At 26.3% G+C, this 15,287-nt stretch overlaps 4 protein-coding genes across 8 annotated transcripts; 3 read left to right on the top strand and 1 right to left on the bottom strand.

The window, feature by feature from the left end:
- Positions 1 to 3,474, top strand: LOC124957887 (eukaryotic translation initiation factor 4E type 3-like). Of its 2 annotated transcripts, none has more exons than XM_047515376.1 (7): positions 1 to 119; positions 615 to 827; positions 1,492 to 1,612; positions 1,826 to 1,933; positions 2,004 to 2,126; positions 2,222 to 2,321; positions 2,412 to 3,474. In XM_047515376.1, exons 2-7 carry the CDS (start codon positions 634 to 636, stop codon positions 2,444 to 2,446), a joined length of 681 nt encoding a protein of 226 aa, XP_047371332.1. In that variant the 5' UTR covers positions 1 to 119; positions 615 to 633; the 3' UTR covers positions 2,447 to 3,474. The 2 variants fall into 2 exon arrangements, with proteins under 2 accessions (XP_047371332.1, XP_047371333.1); XM_047515377.1 differs by lacking the exon at positions 1 to 119 and adding an exon at positions 478 to 498.
- A 704-nt stretch (positions 3,475 to 4,178) lies between these two features.
- LOC124957886 (rhythmically expressed gene 5 protein) lies at positions 4,179 to 9,639 on the top strand. 3 transcript variants are annotated; one of them, XM_047515372.1, is made up of 4 exons: positions 4,179 to 4,318; positions 6,368 to 6,539; positions 6,669 to 6,764; positions 7,705 to 9,639. In XM_047515372.1, the coding sequence occupies exons 1-4, from the start codon at positions 4,283 to 4,285 to the stop codon at positions 8,103 to 8,105; spliced, it is 705 nt and encodes a 234-aa protein (XP_047371328.1). In that variant the 5' UTR covers positions 4,179 to 4,282; the 3' UTR covers positions 8,106 to 9,639. The 3 variants fall into 3 exon arrangements, with proteins under 3 accessions (XP_047371328.1, XP_047371331.1, XP_047371327.1); XM_047515375.1 differs by lacking the exon at positions 4,179 to 4,318 and adding an exon at positions 4,937 to 5,457 and having other exon boundaries at positions 7,705 to 9,638; XM_047515371.1 differs by lacking the exon at positions 4,179 to 4,318 and adding an exon at positions 4,937 to 5,453 and having other exon boundaries at positions 7,705 to 9,638.
- A 471-nt stretch (positions 9,640 to 10,110) lies between these two features.
- On the top strand, positions 10,111 to 12,506 carry LOC124946457 (transcription elongation factor SPT4). The gene is made up of 4 exons (XM_047487176.1): positions 10,111 to 10,490; positions 10,585 to 10,691; positions 10,816 to 10,871; positions 10,989 to 12,506. Exons 1-4 carry the CDS (start codon positions 10,428 to 10,430, stop codon positions 11,105 to 11,107), a joined length of 345 nt encoding a protein of 114 aa, XP_047343132.1. The 5' UTR covers positions 10,111 to 10,427; the 3' UTR covers positions 11,108 to 12,506.
- Positions 11,113 to 14,807, bottom strand: LOC124946456. 2 transcript variants are annotated; one of them, XM_047487175.1, is made up of 7 exons: positions 14,668 to 14,807; positions 13,165 to 14,580; positions 12,672 to 13,071; positions 12,248 to 12,414; positions 12,034 to 12,175; positions 11,808 to 11,950; positions 11,113 to 11,673 (listed from the first exon to the last, which is right to left on the bottom strand). In XM_047487175.1, the coding sequence occupies exons 2-7, from the start codon at positions 14,308 to 14,310 to the stop codon at positions 11,449 to 11,451; spliced, it is 2,223 nt and encodes a 740-aa protein (XP_047343131.1). In that variant the 5' UTR covers positions 14,311 to 14,580; positions 14,668 to 14,807; the 3' UTR covers positions 11,113 to 11,448. The 2 variants fall into 2 exon arrangements, with proteins under 2 accessions (XP_047343131.1, XP_047343130.1); XM_047487174.1 differs by having other exon boundaries at positions 13,165 to 14,807.
- Between the last annotated feature and the right edge of the window lie 480 nt (positions 14,808 to 15,287).

Here is a 15,287-nt window from a genome sequence, read left to right on the forward strand (position 1 = left end):
GATCAGAAAATTGACTTTGCGATATTGTCACATTTTTGCGCGTATAAATGAACTATTTCATATTAAAAATTACGTATTATATAAAGAGTGAATAAAAGAGGAAACGTTTAAGATAAAAGGTAATAATAATACGATGCAATTATGATTAGGTTCTATCATTATATTTACTCGGTCGAAAATCAAAATTATTTTGAAGAATAATAATTAAATATGAGAGATAAAATAAAATGAGATAATATTTATTATTATATTGAACAATATCTTATGTGCATGTATATATATATATTTATATATATATATATATATATATATATATATATATTTATTGTAATGTATATTATCTGGAAAGGAAAAAAAAAAAAAAGGAAAAATTAGAAAGATAATTAGCAAGAGGTCGCTCGAAGCTTTATCGAAGCTATTCACAGTAATTACAGAGTTATGGTTTATCGCATTTACGTCGATGGAGTCGATCGATCTAACGTCTTTTATAAATTGATCGTAAATGTTTTTTTTTTTTTTCTTTTTTTCATTTGGTTATACAATCCATTCTTTTCTCTCTATCTTTCTCTCTCTCTCTCTCTCTCTCTCTCTTTCCCTCTCTTTCTCTATCGCAGAAGCGGCGTGAATCGTCATATGATTTCTGAAATAAAATCAAGTGCACATCGTGTTTCGAAGATGGCTGCGGTACAATGTGAGTCGAAAGATGATGATACCGAATCGGACTTGTCGAAGTCACCGGTATTCTCTAGCAAAACTGTTGAAGCGATAGAAGAGCATGACAACACCGGACTACCTTTACAATCTTCCTGGACATTTTGGTTGGACAAGTGAGAGGACAATAATTAACTTCCGTTCTTTAAAATATGCATGTACCATTTGTGTGTGTAGCATTTATGCATACGATATTTATTAATCTAAATGTTTCTCTTGATAATTATATTGTTTATTCGTTTTATCTATCGATTGATAATAACAAAAAAAAAAAAAAAAAAAAAAAAGAAAAGAAAAGAAAAGAAAAGAAAAAACGTCAAAACAACATATACAAATATAATTTTCATCTACTATTCTTGATGAAAAATTCTATTAATCTTTACATATCATAATTGTGACAATGTTTTATACAAAATCAATATATTTGTCAAATATTATTAAATGATCTTATGGATTTTTAGTAATTTATTAAAATACAATATGTTTTTCAAAATCATATAAGATCATGCATATCGTTTATTTTTTCATACTTGCAATAGATAATTAAAAAAAGTGATACTTTGAAAATAATATTTATGTCCCAATGCAATCAATTAATTATCATTTAAATATTTCAACTTATTTTTTACATTTATTTAATACATCTTCTTTATTATTTACATAATTTAAAAGATCATGTTATTGAACAATATTTGGCTCGAAACATTGATTGATATCGCAATAACATGAAAAAAAAAGTGCAAAAGAAGTTTAAAAAAAAAAAATTGATGAAATTAACAGAGCTATTTCTGGTACAACTGCCGAAGAATATAAAGCCAATTTAAAGAAGATTTATACTGTGAATACTGTACAAAGCTTTTGGGCAGTCTTCAATAATATACCAAATGCTGCTGAGATACAGGTATTGTTTTTTTTTTTTGAACAGGTAAACAAGTTGATTTAGATTGTTATCATAGATCAAAATAATGTAATATGAAAGGTCACTTTTTTTTTTTTTATTTTTATTTTTTTTTTTTTTTTTATAAAAATCATTACAATTTTTATAAGAAATAATATTTTTGATTTAATATTTTTTATTTTGATAAAAAAGTATTAGGTAATATCGTATTCACAGGTTAGATATAGTTACCATCTGATGAGAGATGGTAGATATCCTATATGGGAAGAACCAATCAATCAAAAAGGTGGAACATGGAGATTAAAATGTCATAAGTTTGACACTGTAAGAGATGGAACTCTTCATGGTGTATTTAACTCTTTTATTTTACCATTAATTTTTCAATATTTTTTAGGCAAAAATTTGGCAAGAAATAGTACTTGCTGCAATTGGAGAGCAATTTGCTGAATGCATGGCCGAAGGCGATGAAGTCTGTGGTGTAACTGTCTCTATAAGAGATAGGGAAGATCTGATACAAGTATTTCTATTTTCTTATCTAATTATACATTAACATATTGGGATATATTTATTTCTTATTGTAAATCATAATATTATAATGTTATTTTCTTTCAGATTTGGAATGTGAATGCTGCCTTGGCACCTAAAGCTACGATTCTACAAAGGGTTCATGTCCTTCTACCAGAAGTAAACTTTCTTACTGAATTTTATAAAGGTAATTTTTTGGAATACAAATCTGTTTTTTTTTTTAATTATTGAAATAAATATTAATTTTATTAAAAAAACGAATGTATAAATATTTCAGCTCATCAGTCTCATCATGCGTACGGCCGATGTTAATGTCAAAAAGAAAGAAGAAAAGGAACTGTTTGGTTAAATATATAATTCTACTTGAAAGAAATATAATGCTAATAATAATAATATTATTAATAATAATAATAATAATGTAATATGAAATATAATTAGATAAAATTCTATCAAAGTCTTCCATAACTATAAAAGCCAAAACAAAATTACTAAATCTTTTTAACTTTAATATTCATGAATGATATATGCATAAGTAATTTTTAAACGTTGCTTATACACCACATATTGTGTATGTTAAAATTAAATCTAAATGTTATATTCGCTTATTGCACCAGACAATAACAAATATATTTTTATATATCTGCAATTTATCTCATTATGTGTATATATTTATGTTATTTGAGAATAATGATTTATAGAGCTCTGTTCTAATGTATAAAGAGGGTACTATTGTCACGAGCTGAACATGAACTATAAATAATTTTTTATTTGACTAATAGAAATCTTTTATATATAGATACATAAAAAAAGGAATATTTTTATAAACATAAATATTGCTTTTATCCTAAATTTAATTTTAACGGTATCTTAACAAAATTTCGTTACATACGAACGTTTCGTTACATTACGAATTTTAATCAATTAATGTGATATTGATAGCCAAAAATGTTATTTCCATTGACGTCAACAACAAAATGTTTCAGAATGAAAACACATTTATATAGGAATTTCGAGATCATTAAATTACATCTAAATCGTTTTTAATGTATTCGTCACGCATTCTTTCGAGATTGATGTCATCGGAGTTTCTTCTACTTTCAAAAAAAATAAAAAGAAAAAAAAAAAAAGAAAAGAAAAGAAACGATCGTAACACACGCACATCTCTAATCTTTAATACAATCTACAAATTTATTTATACGTTTTTTTATAGAGATTAATGACCTATTAAAAATAATTTTTATCTAATGACTATTTGTAGATCAAATATAAGAAAGAAAGTCATTTTATTAGGGGTTTTACCTACTACCATAAAATAAAAATAAAAAAGATGAATTCCGTTACACGTTCTCTCTCACTCTCTCTCTCTCTCTATCTATCTATCTATCTATCTATCTCTCTCTCTCTTATTATTCAATTTATTATTCGGACCAAAACGAGCATGCAGATTTCGATAAATATCCCGAAAGGTACGGATGAGGAAAGTCTGATAGCGGTCGATTTGGCGCCAGTAGTGAAATTAGCATGTGTTTTATTTATGACACCATTAAAGATTTACTAAGCCTTTAGGTATGTATTTGGAAACCGATGACAGATATACCTACAGGATTCATGAACCAACATTAAAATTTGTTCGTATATTGATGATCTCAAATAACATTGATTTATTATTTTCTCGCTGTTAAATGATACAAAAATTATTCTTACGAGTGATAATTATTTATATTTATATTTATATTTCTTTCTCATCGAATGAAAAAAAAAATGTGATGTTAAGTAATATACACGGTCGGTATTACTATAATAAGTTTTCGAAAAATATATTATCTTATTGTTTGTACAATATGAAAATCTGATAAATTATTAAAGTATTAATGATATGCATACATATATATATATCTATTTAACTATAGATAATTTTGAATGGAAATCGTGTAACAAAAAATATTGTTTCTCTTTTATTTTTCTTATTAATTATTCTAGCACTATTGAGTCATCCTTGAAATAAGAAAATCCCCAAAAATTTATGAAAGAAATCTACGTGACATCTACACACACACACACAGATACATACGTCTATGTATATATATTACACATATAAGTAGTTCTGTGGTAACGTCATCGAACAGTGACCTGAGGCATTATAAAAATATGATGCTCTCACGGAAGCGTCTCCGGTATTTCAAGGTATGAGAGAAGCCAACATTTTTTGACGTCTGGTATGTTCGACGAAGTCTGCTTTTTCCCCGAACGACAGATAACTGATTAACATACACGCGTCGAAATATTGCAGGTTAAAGTCGTTATCAATTTTAATTTCTATCCATTGCGTATCCGCAAATGTATCATCAAAAGGATTCCGTTTTCTTTCTCGTCTTTTTTTTTTTTTTTTAATGACTTATAAATGTCGAAAAAAAAAATAAATCGAAATTACGAATGAGTAAGGTACATGAATATACTTATACATATATACATACATACATATGTGCATAAATGTAAATGAAAATGAAATTAAGAATTGTTTACGTTAATTGTTCGTTGTATACAATGAACGACGTGAATATAAAACAACTTTCTTTTACGTACAATACGTGTGTTTACAAAGTATAAGATATATATATATATATATATATATATATATATATATATATATATATATATATATATATATATATATAAGAAAATATGTAAATATATTACTTTGTATTAACCGGAATCGGATATATATATGTACATATATAACCATTGAGGAAGTGGTGACGATAGCAGCGCCAACTGTCGTCTAATGAGAGGAAGCGTTAGCAGCGCCACTGTTGTGTAGTGGGAGGAAGTGAGAGCACCGCGAAACAACACTTGTGGTAGAACATAAAATGAAATGTTTTGAACGATTCGAACGTAGTTCTGTGTCTATTAGCTGATGAGAACGTATGTTTCGTGCCGATTAAAAATTAGCTCTCTCTCTCTTTTTCTCGTTTTAATACAAATTACATCTAACGAAAATACAAGTGGAGTTGTGCCTTAACAATATATATATATATATATATACATATATATATATATATATATAGATAACTAATTTCGTGGTACTTCACTTACGACGTTTTTCAAGAATTTCGAAAGATATATACACATATTAATCCTTAAGCGAGGTGTATATATATATACACACACGCATTCGTATATATCATATTATATTATTAAAAAAAAAGAAAACGAGATGAGGAATCTAATCTTTACCACCATTTTTCTCATTTCTTTTGTGACAATGCGAGTCATTGGATCAGCTATACCTATGTGGGAATTTCTTTCGAGAGAGGAAAAAGTAAGTAAGATAATGTTTGAAATATATGAACGTGTTTAATCCGGATTATCAAGTATATATATATATATATATGTTTTATGATGTATTACACTGAATAAAACAAATAACTTTTCATTAGATAAGAAGGTAAAATTTTGTAAATATTCGAATGAATTTATTTAAATTATCTTATGTTTTCGTTGAACGTGATCGAGAATGCTTTTTTCTTGTTTCATTCTCGATAAATGTAATATTTTATAAATAATTATTGAAGTATATATGTATATTTTTTTTTTGTATTATATCGACAAAAGTATGCGATATGTGCTACGTGATTTTCCAGTCGAAGTTCAAGCTCATACACTCGACCTAGTACTAAATATCTTTCTACTATACAGACACATACATAAACACAAATCCTTGTATAATCAACATCAATCTTAATGTCGACCTTCCTTATATTTTCTTTAGATTTGAAGGTCTAATTTTTCATTGACCATTCATATAAGTACCACACACACACATATATATATATATATATATATATATATATATATACACTATAATTATATATCACTATAATATATTACAATATATATGTACATGTATATACTATAATTGTCAATAGATTTTATATTAGGTAAATGTAAAAGAACAACAAGTTATATACCTGCATTATCATTGTCTTTCCGCGCTAATTATTTTCTATTCGATTCGATTGTCGCGCTCATCCCCGCTTTCTCCTAATTTCCGGAATTATCGAAGAGACAAATTAAATTCTCTAATGTGCGATATAAGACGTTGTTGGAAATATAAAAAACACGTTCGATAATCACATTCCTTTTCGTTTCTCATTCCCCCACTCCTCCTGCAAATTAAAAATTTGTCTTTTGTTTTTTAAATAATTAATAATTAATTTTTCATATTAATTACAGATGAACCGTTTGTACAGAATGTTTAGTCAACAAGCGACACAATTTTGTGCTGATTCATCGAGACCGGATTGTAATAAGAATTTCTTAATTACCGGTTTACGAAATCTTGTTAATATGGACGATAATGTTCTCGATAAATTGGATCCATATCAACGTGGTGCTAGAGAAATAAGTAAGTATATATATAATTTATATATATATATATATATATATAATTTTGTATAATTATATATATATATATATATGTATAATTTTGAATTTATCATCTTAATTGTACTGATTTAAGTTTATTGATTCACAGTTTGGCGAACTTTAATAGGAACAAATAGACTCTCATCCAGGACTAATAAAGATGATATCAAAGGAAATTATTTTCCTACAAATGGACTTACGATAGGTATGAGAAAAGAAAAGAATTAAAAAAAAAAAAAAAAGAAAAAAAAAATGCAATATACGATCATTGAATTTTTTTTCTTAATACATTCGTAACCATATTCGAGAGATTTATTGGATGCTGTTTGTGAATTAAACGGGGTCACTTTTCTCGAAAGTAGAAAAGAGAACTCTCATCGAACGTACAACGTAGCTTTCACATTTTCTCTGTGCTCCATATCCTTCTAGAAACCCACAGCTCCGCAAGAGGAGGAGGAGGAGGAGGGGGAGTTGGTGGAGTTACTGTTAATTTATATTGTCAAACGAATATTATATTCTGACAAGTGACAATTGCTTTGTATCTCATGATCATCTTCGTTCTGTTTTTTTTTTCTTCTCTTTGATATAAAAAATCATTACGAATAAAAAAATTATAGACCGGGTCAAAAGTTCCTAAGCTAGTAGTTTTAAAGTATTATCTGAAAAAAAAAAAAAAAAAAAAAAAAAAAATTATTGATCTCTTTCGTGTAATTTATTCGCCACTATTTTGCTTATGCCATTCATTATCGCATTTGAATAATCTCATTGATAATGCGACGAGAAAATTTTATCTTCTCACTATTTGAATTTATTTTTTGTTCACATACACGTTCACAGGCATGATCATACAAAATTGTCGATAATAATAAACAAAGTATAATTATATAATAGAAAAAAAATTCAAGAATTAATTCTAAAAAGTTTTGAAAAAGAATAATTGATTAAAAAAAAAATTATCTATATGAACTTTTGGTCCCTATTATCCTACATTGATATATTTTCCTATTCTAATGAAAAATAATAAATTATAGAAAAAGAAAGATTGCGTGCATATGTATGTATGTATGTATGTGTGTGTGTGTGTGTGTATGCGTGTGAAAAATATTAAAGTCATTCTATGTCTAATTTGTTCGATATATTTACAGGAAATGATGATAGCGAGACGAATAGTATTACAGAGGAAAGCGTGTCAACGAATGATTACATTCACGTTGGTCCATATTTGATCGGACCAATGGTAACACGTGTTTATCCGGATGGACGTCCAGTTCCAGATGATAGAATGAGATTTCGGCCGAGGGACGATGACATCGATGAATTTAAATACACTATGCCATTATTAACATCTATAAGTGATATCGAGGGAAATTTTGATAGATCATCTTACAGAAATAAACGTTTCAATAATGGTAGAAAAGATATGCCATTGATAAGTGAACTAGGCCGAAGAAAGGAAACAACTAACGAAGGACATAGTGAAGGTTCACCGAGATACATAACACTTAGGCGAATATCGATCGAAGATCATGACGTAGATTATCATTGAACGAGTATCCACAAGGTTTTCTTTCGAAAGTACTAAACAAAAAACAAATACAACTCGCATTTCTTTTTCTATATGCGAGGAGAGATCGCTTCGTTCGCGTTGGAGAAAGAAAAAGAAAGGGAAAGAGAGACAGAGAGAAAGAGAGAGAGAGAGAGAGAGAGAGAGAGGGAGAGGGAGAGGGAGAGGGAGAGAGAGAGAGGAAAGAGAGAGAACGCGAAGACTGATTGATTGATTATAGAATTTTTAGAAATTATAATGTATTTGTATGAATGAATATGAAAAGGAAGGAAAGATCATGAATAATGAAAAAACAAAGTGGTAGTTGATACATTGTTAAAATGAACATTAAGTCCCACCGTTATGAATTTTATTTAACTTTTCTAATCGTTCATTTTGATTTTTCTTTTTCTTTGTTATTTAACAGAATATTTTGGTTATTACATTACAAATATAATGTACACAACGCAACCTTATTGACTATAAAATATTGATTAATAAATGGACATATTCGATGATGATAATTAAAATCATCGAAATTTATTCAATCTACCATATGTATATGTATATGTATATATGTATATATGTATATGTATATGAATATATATATATATATATGTACTGCATGATGAAATGACGATCATCATGAAAAATTTTATACGAGTGTGTACATAGAAACGTTCTATTTATACGTATATATTTATAATATGTAAATAGAAAATATATAAGAATAATATGTAAATAGAAGGTATATTAATTCTTGTTTTTTTTTTTTTTTTTTATTTATTTATTTTATTTTTTAATTATCATATAATTTTAATTGCATAGACAATTTTGTTTAGTTCACCTTTATAATGAAATCTTGTCCACCAAAATTGGTCAAGAATTATGTCCGGACGTCGTTATTTATCATAAATGCTGTTTTCGACCTTTTCACGTGAAAGAAAGATTTTTTATAGCGAGTGCCCTTTGAACTTTACGGCAAAAAAAGAAGAACTCGTATCCCTATCATCGATTTTTATATGAACGTTTGAATAGTGTCTATTTTAGAAGTATAACATGATTGCTATTTCGTTTAATGCGTAAACCGATCCATAAATTATCTGATTTATTACAAATGCAATAAAATGCATTTCGCAATTCTCACACAGAGGAATTACATTAACTCATTCAAACAATTTAAAGAGCTTCCGATGATGATCCTCTCCGATGGTAAAAATAAGAAAATATATGTTCAGCCATTCATGCCAATGGATTTTGCTTTCTAAAAATTGAAAAAAATATTTTTTTTATATTTAGAAAACTGAAAAAATATTTTTCTAAAATTTAACAATATTTCCTTTTATATTGTATATATTAAAAATATAAGAATATTATAAAAAACGTTTAGTATAATAGCAACCATTTAGATTCGTTATTTAGTATAATGATATATATTAAAATAGTAGATTCAAAACAGGATGGATTGCGTTCATAATTTTTTTTTTTTACTTTATTAATATAAACGAACATAATGAACTAATTTATTCTTTTTGTGTATATATATATATATATGATATATATTATTTTTACAAAAATCAAAACATGAGTTCATTATCACATTATGAGGTAAAATTCCTTATGATTTCATTATCATCATTATATTATTATATATTTATTTAATTATATTATTATTATTATTATTATTATTACTAATAATAATAGTGTAATAATAATATATAATATCGAAATATTATATAAATTATGTACATCCTACATGATATATGATTATCTAAACAATATAAATGTATACGGAGTAGAATAAATAAATATTTAAATAATAATATATTCGATTAAATATTTAAAAAATCGTAACGCGCGAGAAACTTAAAATAATTTTAATTTAAAATTCTAATACTTTAAATTTTTATTAAGTTGTTAGGCTTGGAAAATATAAACATAAATTGCATATTTCTATGTATTTTCAAAGTCCTTTCAATTTAATTCTGATTAAACACTAAAGTTCTAACATTTTACATTGATTAATAATACTTCAAAGATTGTAGTTCATATTTTACCCGTACCTGTCGCTAAAGTCGCTTATGCTACGAGCGAAAAATCATAAACAGTTTTAAAGTTAAAGAGTTTGTTTCATATTAGTACCGCTAGGGGGAATAGATTTAGACATATGAAATAGTGGTGCGTCTTCTTTTTCCAAACCTCATTGTCAATTCGTCAGTCATATTTGATTCATTTCAAATGATGCCAAGACTTAACCTATAAATAGTAGAAAAATTAATTAATTATAAACATTTTAAAAAGAAAGTGTATAATTTTATTATATCAATGGAAACGGTGCCGAAAGATTTACGTGGTCTAAGAGCATGTTTAGTATGCTCGTTGATTAAGGTATATATATATTTTTATGAAATAATTTTCCGAACATAAAAACAAATTTATATTTTATTTATATGTAATATTTTATTTTATTTAATTGTTGTAGACTTTCGATCAGTTCGAATTTGATGGCTGTGACAATTGCGATGAATTTCTACGTATGAAAAATAATAAAGACAATGTTTTCGATTGTACGAGTTCTAATTTCGATGGGTAAATTTTTTTTACTTTTTAACGTTTATAATATAAATAGAACTTTTGATTTGTGACATTCATAAAAATATTCCGTTTTAAATTATAAATTATTTCATAATTATTTCGTTTTTCTATTATTCAGCATGATTGCAGCAATGAGTCCAGAAGATAGTTGGGTATGCAAATGGCAAAGAATTAGTAAGTAATTGAATATTATCAAAAATAGATACTTTAAATTTTACATAAATATATGAAAAGATTTGCATGTTTCATTTCTCGTATCAAACCCAATGTTTTTTTTTTTTTTTTTTTCAGATCGTTTTTGTAAAGGAGTTTATGCGATATCAGTATCGGGTCGCCTTCCAGCAGGTGTTATAAGAGAAATGAAAAGTAGAGGTATAGTTTATAGACCAAGAGATACAAGTCAGAGATAAATATATATTCCAATAATAAATATTTATTATATTTATAATTTTCCTACTGATTTCTATAACTATTTAACATGACCATAAATATATGTATATATATATATATTTTATAAATGTAATTGTGATTAAAGAATACTTATGTACAATACAGAATAGTATAGTAGACGGAGTGTGCCTTTAACTCGATCTATTTGAAATATTTTTATTATTTAGCTAATAATAAAGTTAGATGTATCATACAAAAAATGTATGGTCGCATCATTTTTATTTTTTCAACTTGAATACTGTATTTTCTTCTGATTAAACTGTACAATATAACTCGAAATATAACTTTATTTAAGTTAGTGTCAAATGTGATTATTAGTTGAACATATGTTTGTAAAGGAATAGAATGTGGGATATTGTATCGCAGGCAATTGATTGTTTACACAATTCAGCCATAAATTTGCACAGGTTACGTGATAATTATTTTCATTATAAATTACTTTGTCGCTGGTAATGACAGTTAAACAGAGTGCACAAGAAATGCATTCACCTTGATGCAAAGGCCAAGTTGGTAGTTCTGTTACGATCTACAATAATATGGAAAATACAATTGGATTAATAAACGTAGTTATATAATTATGTTATAAAAAATGTATAAAGGATAATAGAAAATTTGTTATATGAAATGTGCGTATACATGTATGTATATATATTTTCTTACTGGTATATTAGCATAAAAAGGTTCCATTTCTGCCCAAATTCTATCGATATCCATAAGAAGATCATCAAATCCGATAATATTTATATCCATTTCCTTATATGAAAAATTGACTCGTCTACAAACTGCTGCAACTTCAGCTAAATCTAATAAATACAAAGAAAAATTTTGTATTTTAAAGTATTACATTTTATATATTCATTTATAGGAGATTAATGAAATTACTTACTACAAAGAAAATTGTATCCTTGTGCGGAATTTAATACTTCATTTAGTATAACTTCGGATGTTATATTAGTGAATATATTAGCTGCGATTTGTAATAATGATATACAACTTTCCATATATTGTTTCCACTCCCAATAAACTGTCTGTAAAGTATTATTTTTAACATTTTTATATATGTATTTTATTTTTTTATTCACATTTTGATATTGTCATACCTGCTGTGTTATTTGTATTATTTGATCTTCTTCTGAATTTGTAGGTAAAAAGGATTTTAGATCTAAGCTAGGTACAGAACCTGATCTTGTTATTGTCCGATCAGATATTCCATTCATCAATTCTATACTATTAAGAGATATAGCATCTTCCATTTGAATAAGTTTACCTAAAGGCAATTTTATGTAATTAAATTTTTGTATAATTATTTATCGAAAATATTTTATATATATATATATATATATTTTTTTATACATTGCATTAATTATATTAACTCTATTTCCCTTTTATTTATATTTTATAGATATAATAATGATAAAATTACTTTGCCAAGAATAGTCCAAATTATCCCAGATTTTCATTTAGAAAAGACTTCAATAATAAAAACTGTATAATAAAATATTTAAATATATATTGTTATCATACCTGGTTCAATTTTAGGTTCAAATTTTTCATTAATTCTTTGTTCTTCAACATTGTCTCCAAATTTGACATTGTTCAAAGATTGAGAAATATCTTGTATAATGTCAATACCTGCTGTATTATTATCATCAGTGTTGTTAAAAGATTTAGTTTCAAAACCTGTTATTGTATCTCTGAAATATTCATGATTGGAATTATCCAAAATAGAATTAGCGTCAGTGATTGTTTGTTCGGCAGAAACAAATTCTCCAAATTCATCATTTGATGTAATATTGTCAACAGAGTTTGTTTTATTTGTTACAGATGTTTCATTTACTAATGCACGTAATGCACTGTATTTATCTTCAGTAGATTGTAAATTCATTAGATCTCGTTGATCAGATTTTACTTCTTTAATACCAGCCTGCAGAAAGAAATCATTGTTTAGAATGTTTTTATATATTATCATATAATTTCTACATTTCTTATATATTTTACTAATTATTAATATACATACCTTATCAGTAGATTCTAATTTACACATTATAGATTTATTACCAGATAATTGTATATTTTCTAATATATTAGTTTTCAGATCTCTTATAGTTTCACCATTGTCCTTTGATAAATCATTATTTCTTATAATAGTATCTTTTAATATTACAGTTTTCGATTGATTTTTTATCGCACATTTAGGAAATAATTCTGATAAACGTTCTAATGATAAATTTTGAGAGACAGGATTTAAAGATGATAAAGAAGCATGCGTTTGCATATGAAAGTTCATAGTTTTAGAATTTGTATTATTTCTTTTAGGTTTCTCAACTGGTTTCTTAACACCTAAGTTATGATTTGCAAGTCTACTTCCAATTGCAGAGCCTTGTCTCATATCCCAATTCGACATGCTAGGTGTATTATTGACAATAGGAGCACTTTGAAATTCAGAAAAATCATCATTATTATCTAACGTACATATATTACTTTTCATTTCTGAACGAATTTTAGTATATTTGGAATAATCTCGAGGGCATGAATTTGATGAATTAGAATTTATCATTAGAGTAGAACATGTCTCATTGTCTAAATATGATGTCTTATCTACTACATTTGATACTGGTAAATTGGAATCAAATGTTAATTGGCCAGTTTTATTTATTTTTCCTTTAAATTCAGACGTATATTTTTCTTCAAAATTCATTGATTTATTATTAGATTCCTCCTTTTTATTAGCTTGATATTTTGATGAGGCATTAACATACATTGTAGATTGAACATTTAATACACATTCTATATTTAAATATGGAATTGGCGGAAATGGAAGTAAATGTAATATATCTAAGCTATTAAACGTATAAGATGCTTGTGCGGCAGCAACAAGAGCAAGTACGATATAAAGTTCTTGTTCTGTAAGTTGTCCGGCATATTTTTGATTAGCCAAATTCCATATATGACCTAGAACCTCCATTGAGAGTTGGCTCGTAAGTAATAATGGAAAAACTTTATTAGTGTCGACTAAAACTTCAGTCTGCAATCCATTAGATTTAATTCTATCTTCTCTTACTGCTTCCCATACAATCTTATATATCGGCGGTAAAGTAGCGGAATTAGCCCACAACCAAGTTGGTAGCTGATTTAATCTTTTATCCATGTGACTTTTATTCATCTTGTTATAGAAACTTTAACTTTGATAAATATTTTCATTAATCCAACTTGTCAATAAAACACAATCTTCTTTGTATGGACATTTCGTGTGTTAAAAATTATATTATTGTTTTATACATTTAATATAATAAATAAAAGATATAGCAACGCGTTAAATTCCATTAGATATTGCCAATAAAATATTATAGATTTTCATGAATATTTCGTTGAACTACATACATATATCACATTTCTTTACTCAACACAGATGGCTCGCCCTTTTTTAAGATCACTAAAGTAGTACACAAATTCAAGAATTATTATTCATTGCATTATATAAACAATAAATATCATATAAATAAAAAAAATATTCTGCAACCTTATCATATTTAATGATTCTCAAAAACAAATTATTTTCTCTTTAAATTATACTAAAAAACTGTTGATATACATAACTATAAAGAAATACAAACTAGATGCGCGCATACTCGTACTGTACTTCCGAGTACAGCGCTTAAACGTTTTACTGACGTCATATTTTCAATTGAGAAAATAATTCTTATGTGGATTGACACGCGGTAATGAGCGATGACGACAATGATAAATAATTCCATCTTTCATTAATTTAAATTTTATAATTATTAGAACTGATATGCGTGTTCAAATATTTGTTGATAGATAAAAAATTATAGCCAGGAGCGTATTAAATTATGGATCATTAGAAACAACATTATTTTTAATAGTTACGCAAATTTTTAATAAAATAATAATAAATAAATTATTGTAAAAGTATATATTTTCAGAAAGATTTTTTTTATATCAAATGTTCCATATGAAATATATAAATAAAACGTAAGAGCTTAAAGTAAAGAATTATCGTATCCGTATTCTTTTGTAATTATCATAATTGTAATTATAATAATTATAATAGCTATAATAATTATAATAATTATAATAATTATATTGCATATATTTATGAAAAAAAAAAAAAAAAAAAAA

The sequence above is a fragment of the Vespa velutina genome, chromosome 2, assembly GCF_912470025.1.
Source record: "Vespa velutina chromosome 2, iVesVel2.1, whole genome shotgun sequence".
Lineage (NCBI taxonomy): Eukaryota > Metazoa > Arthropoda > Insecta > Hymenoptera > Vespidae > Vespa > Vespa velutina.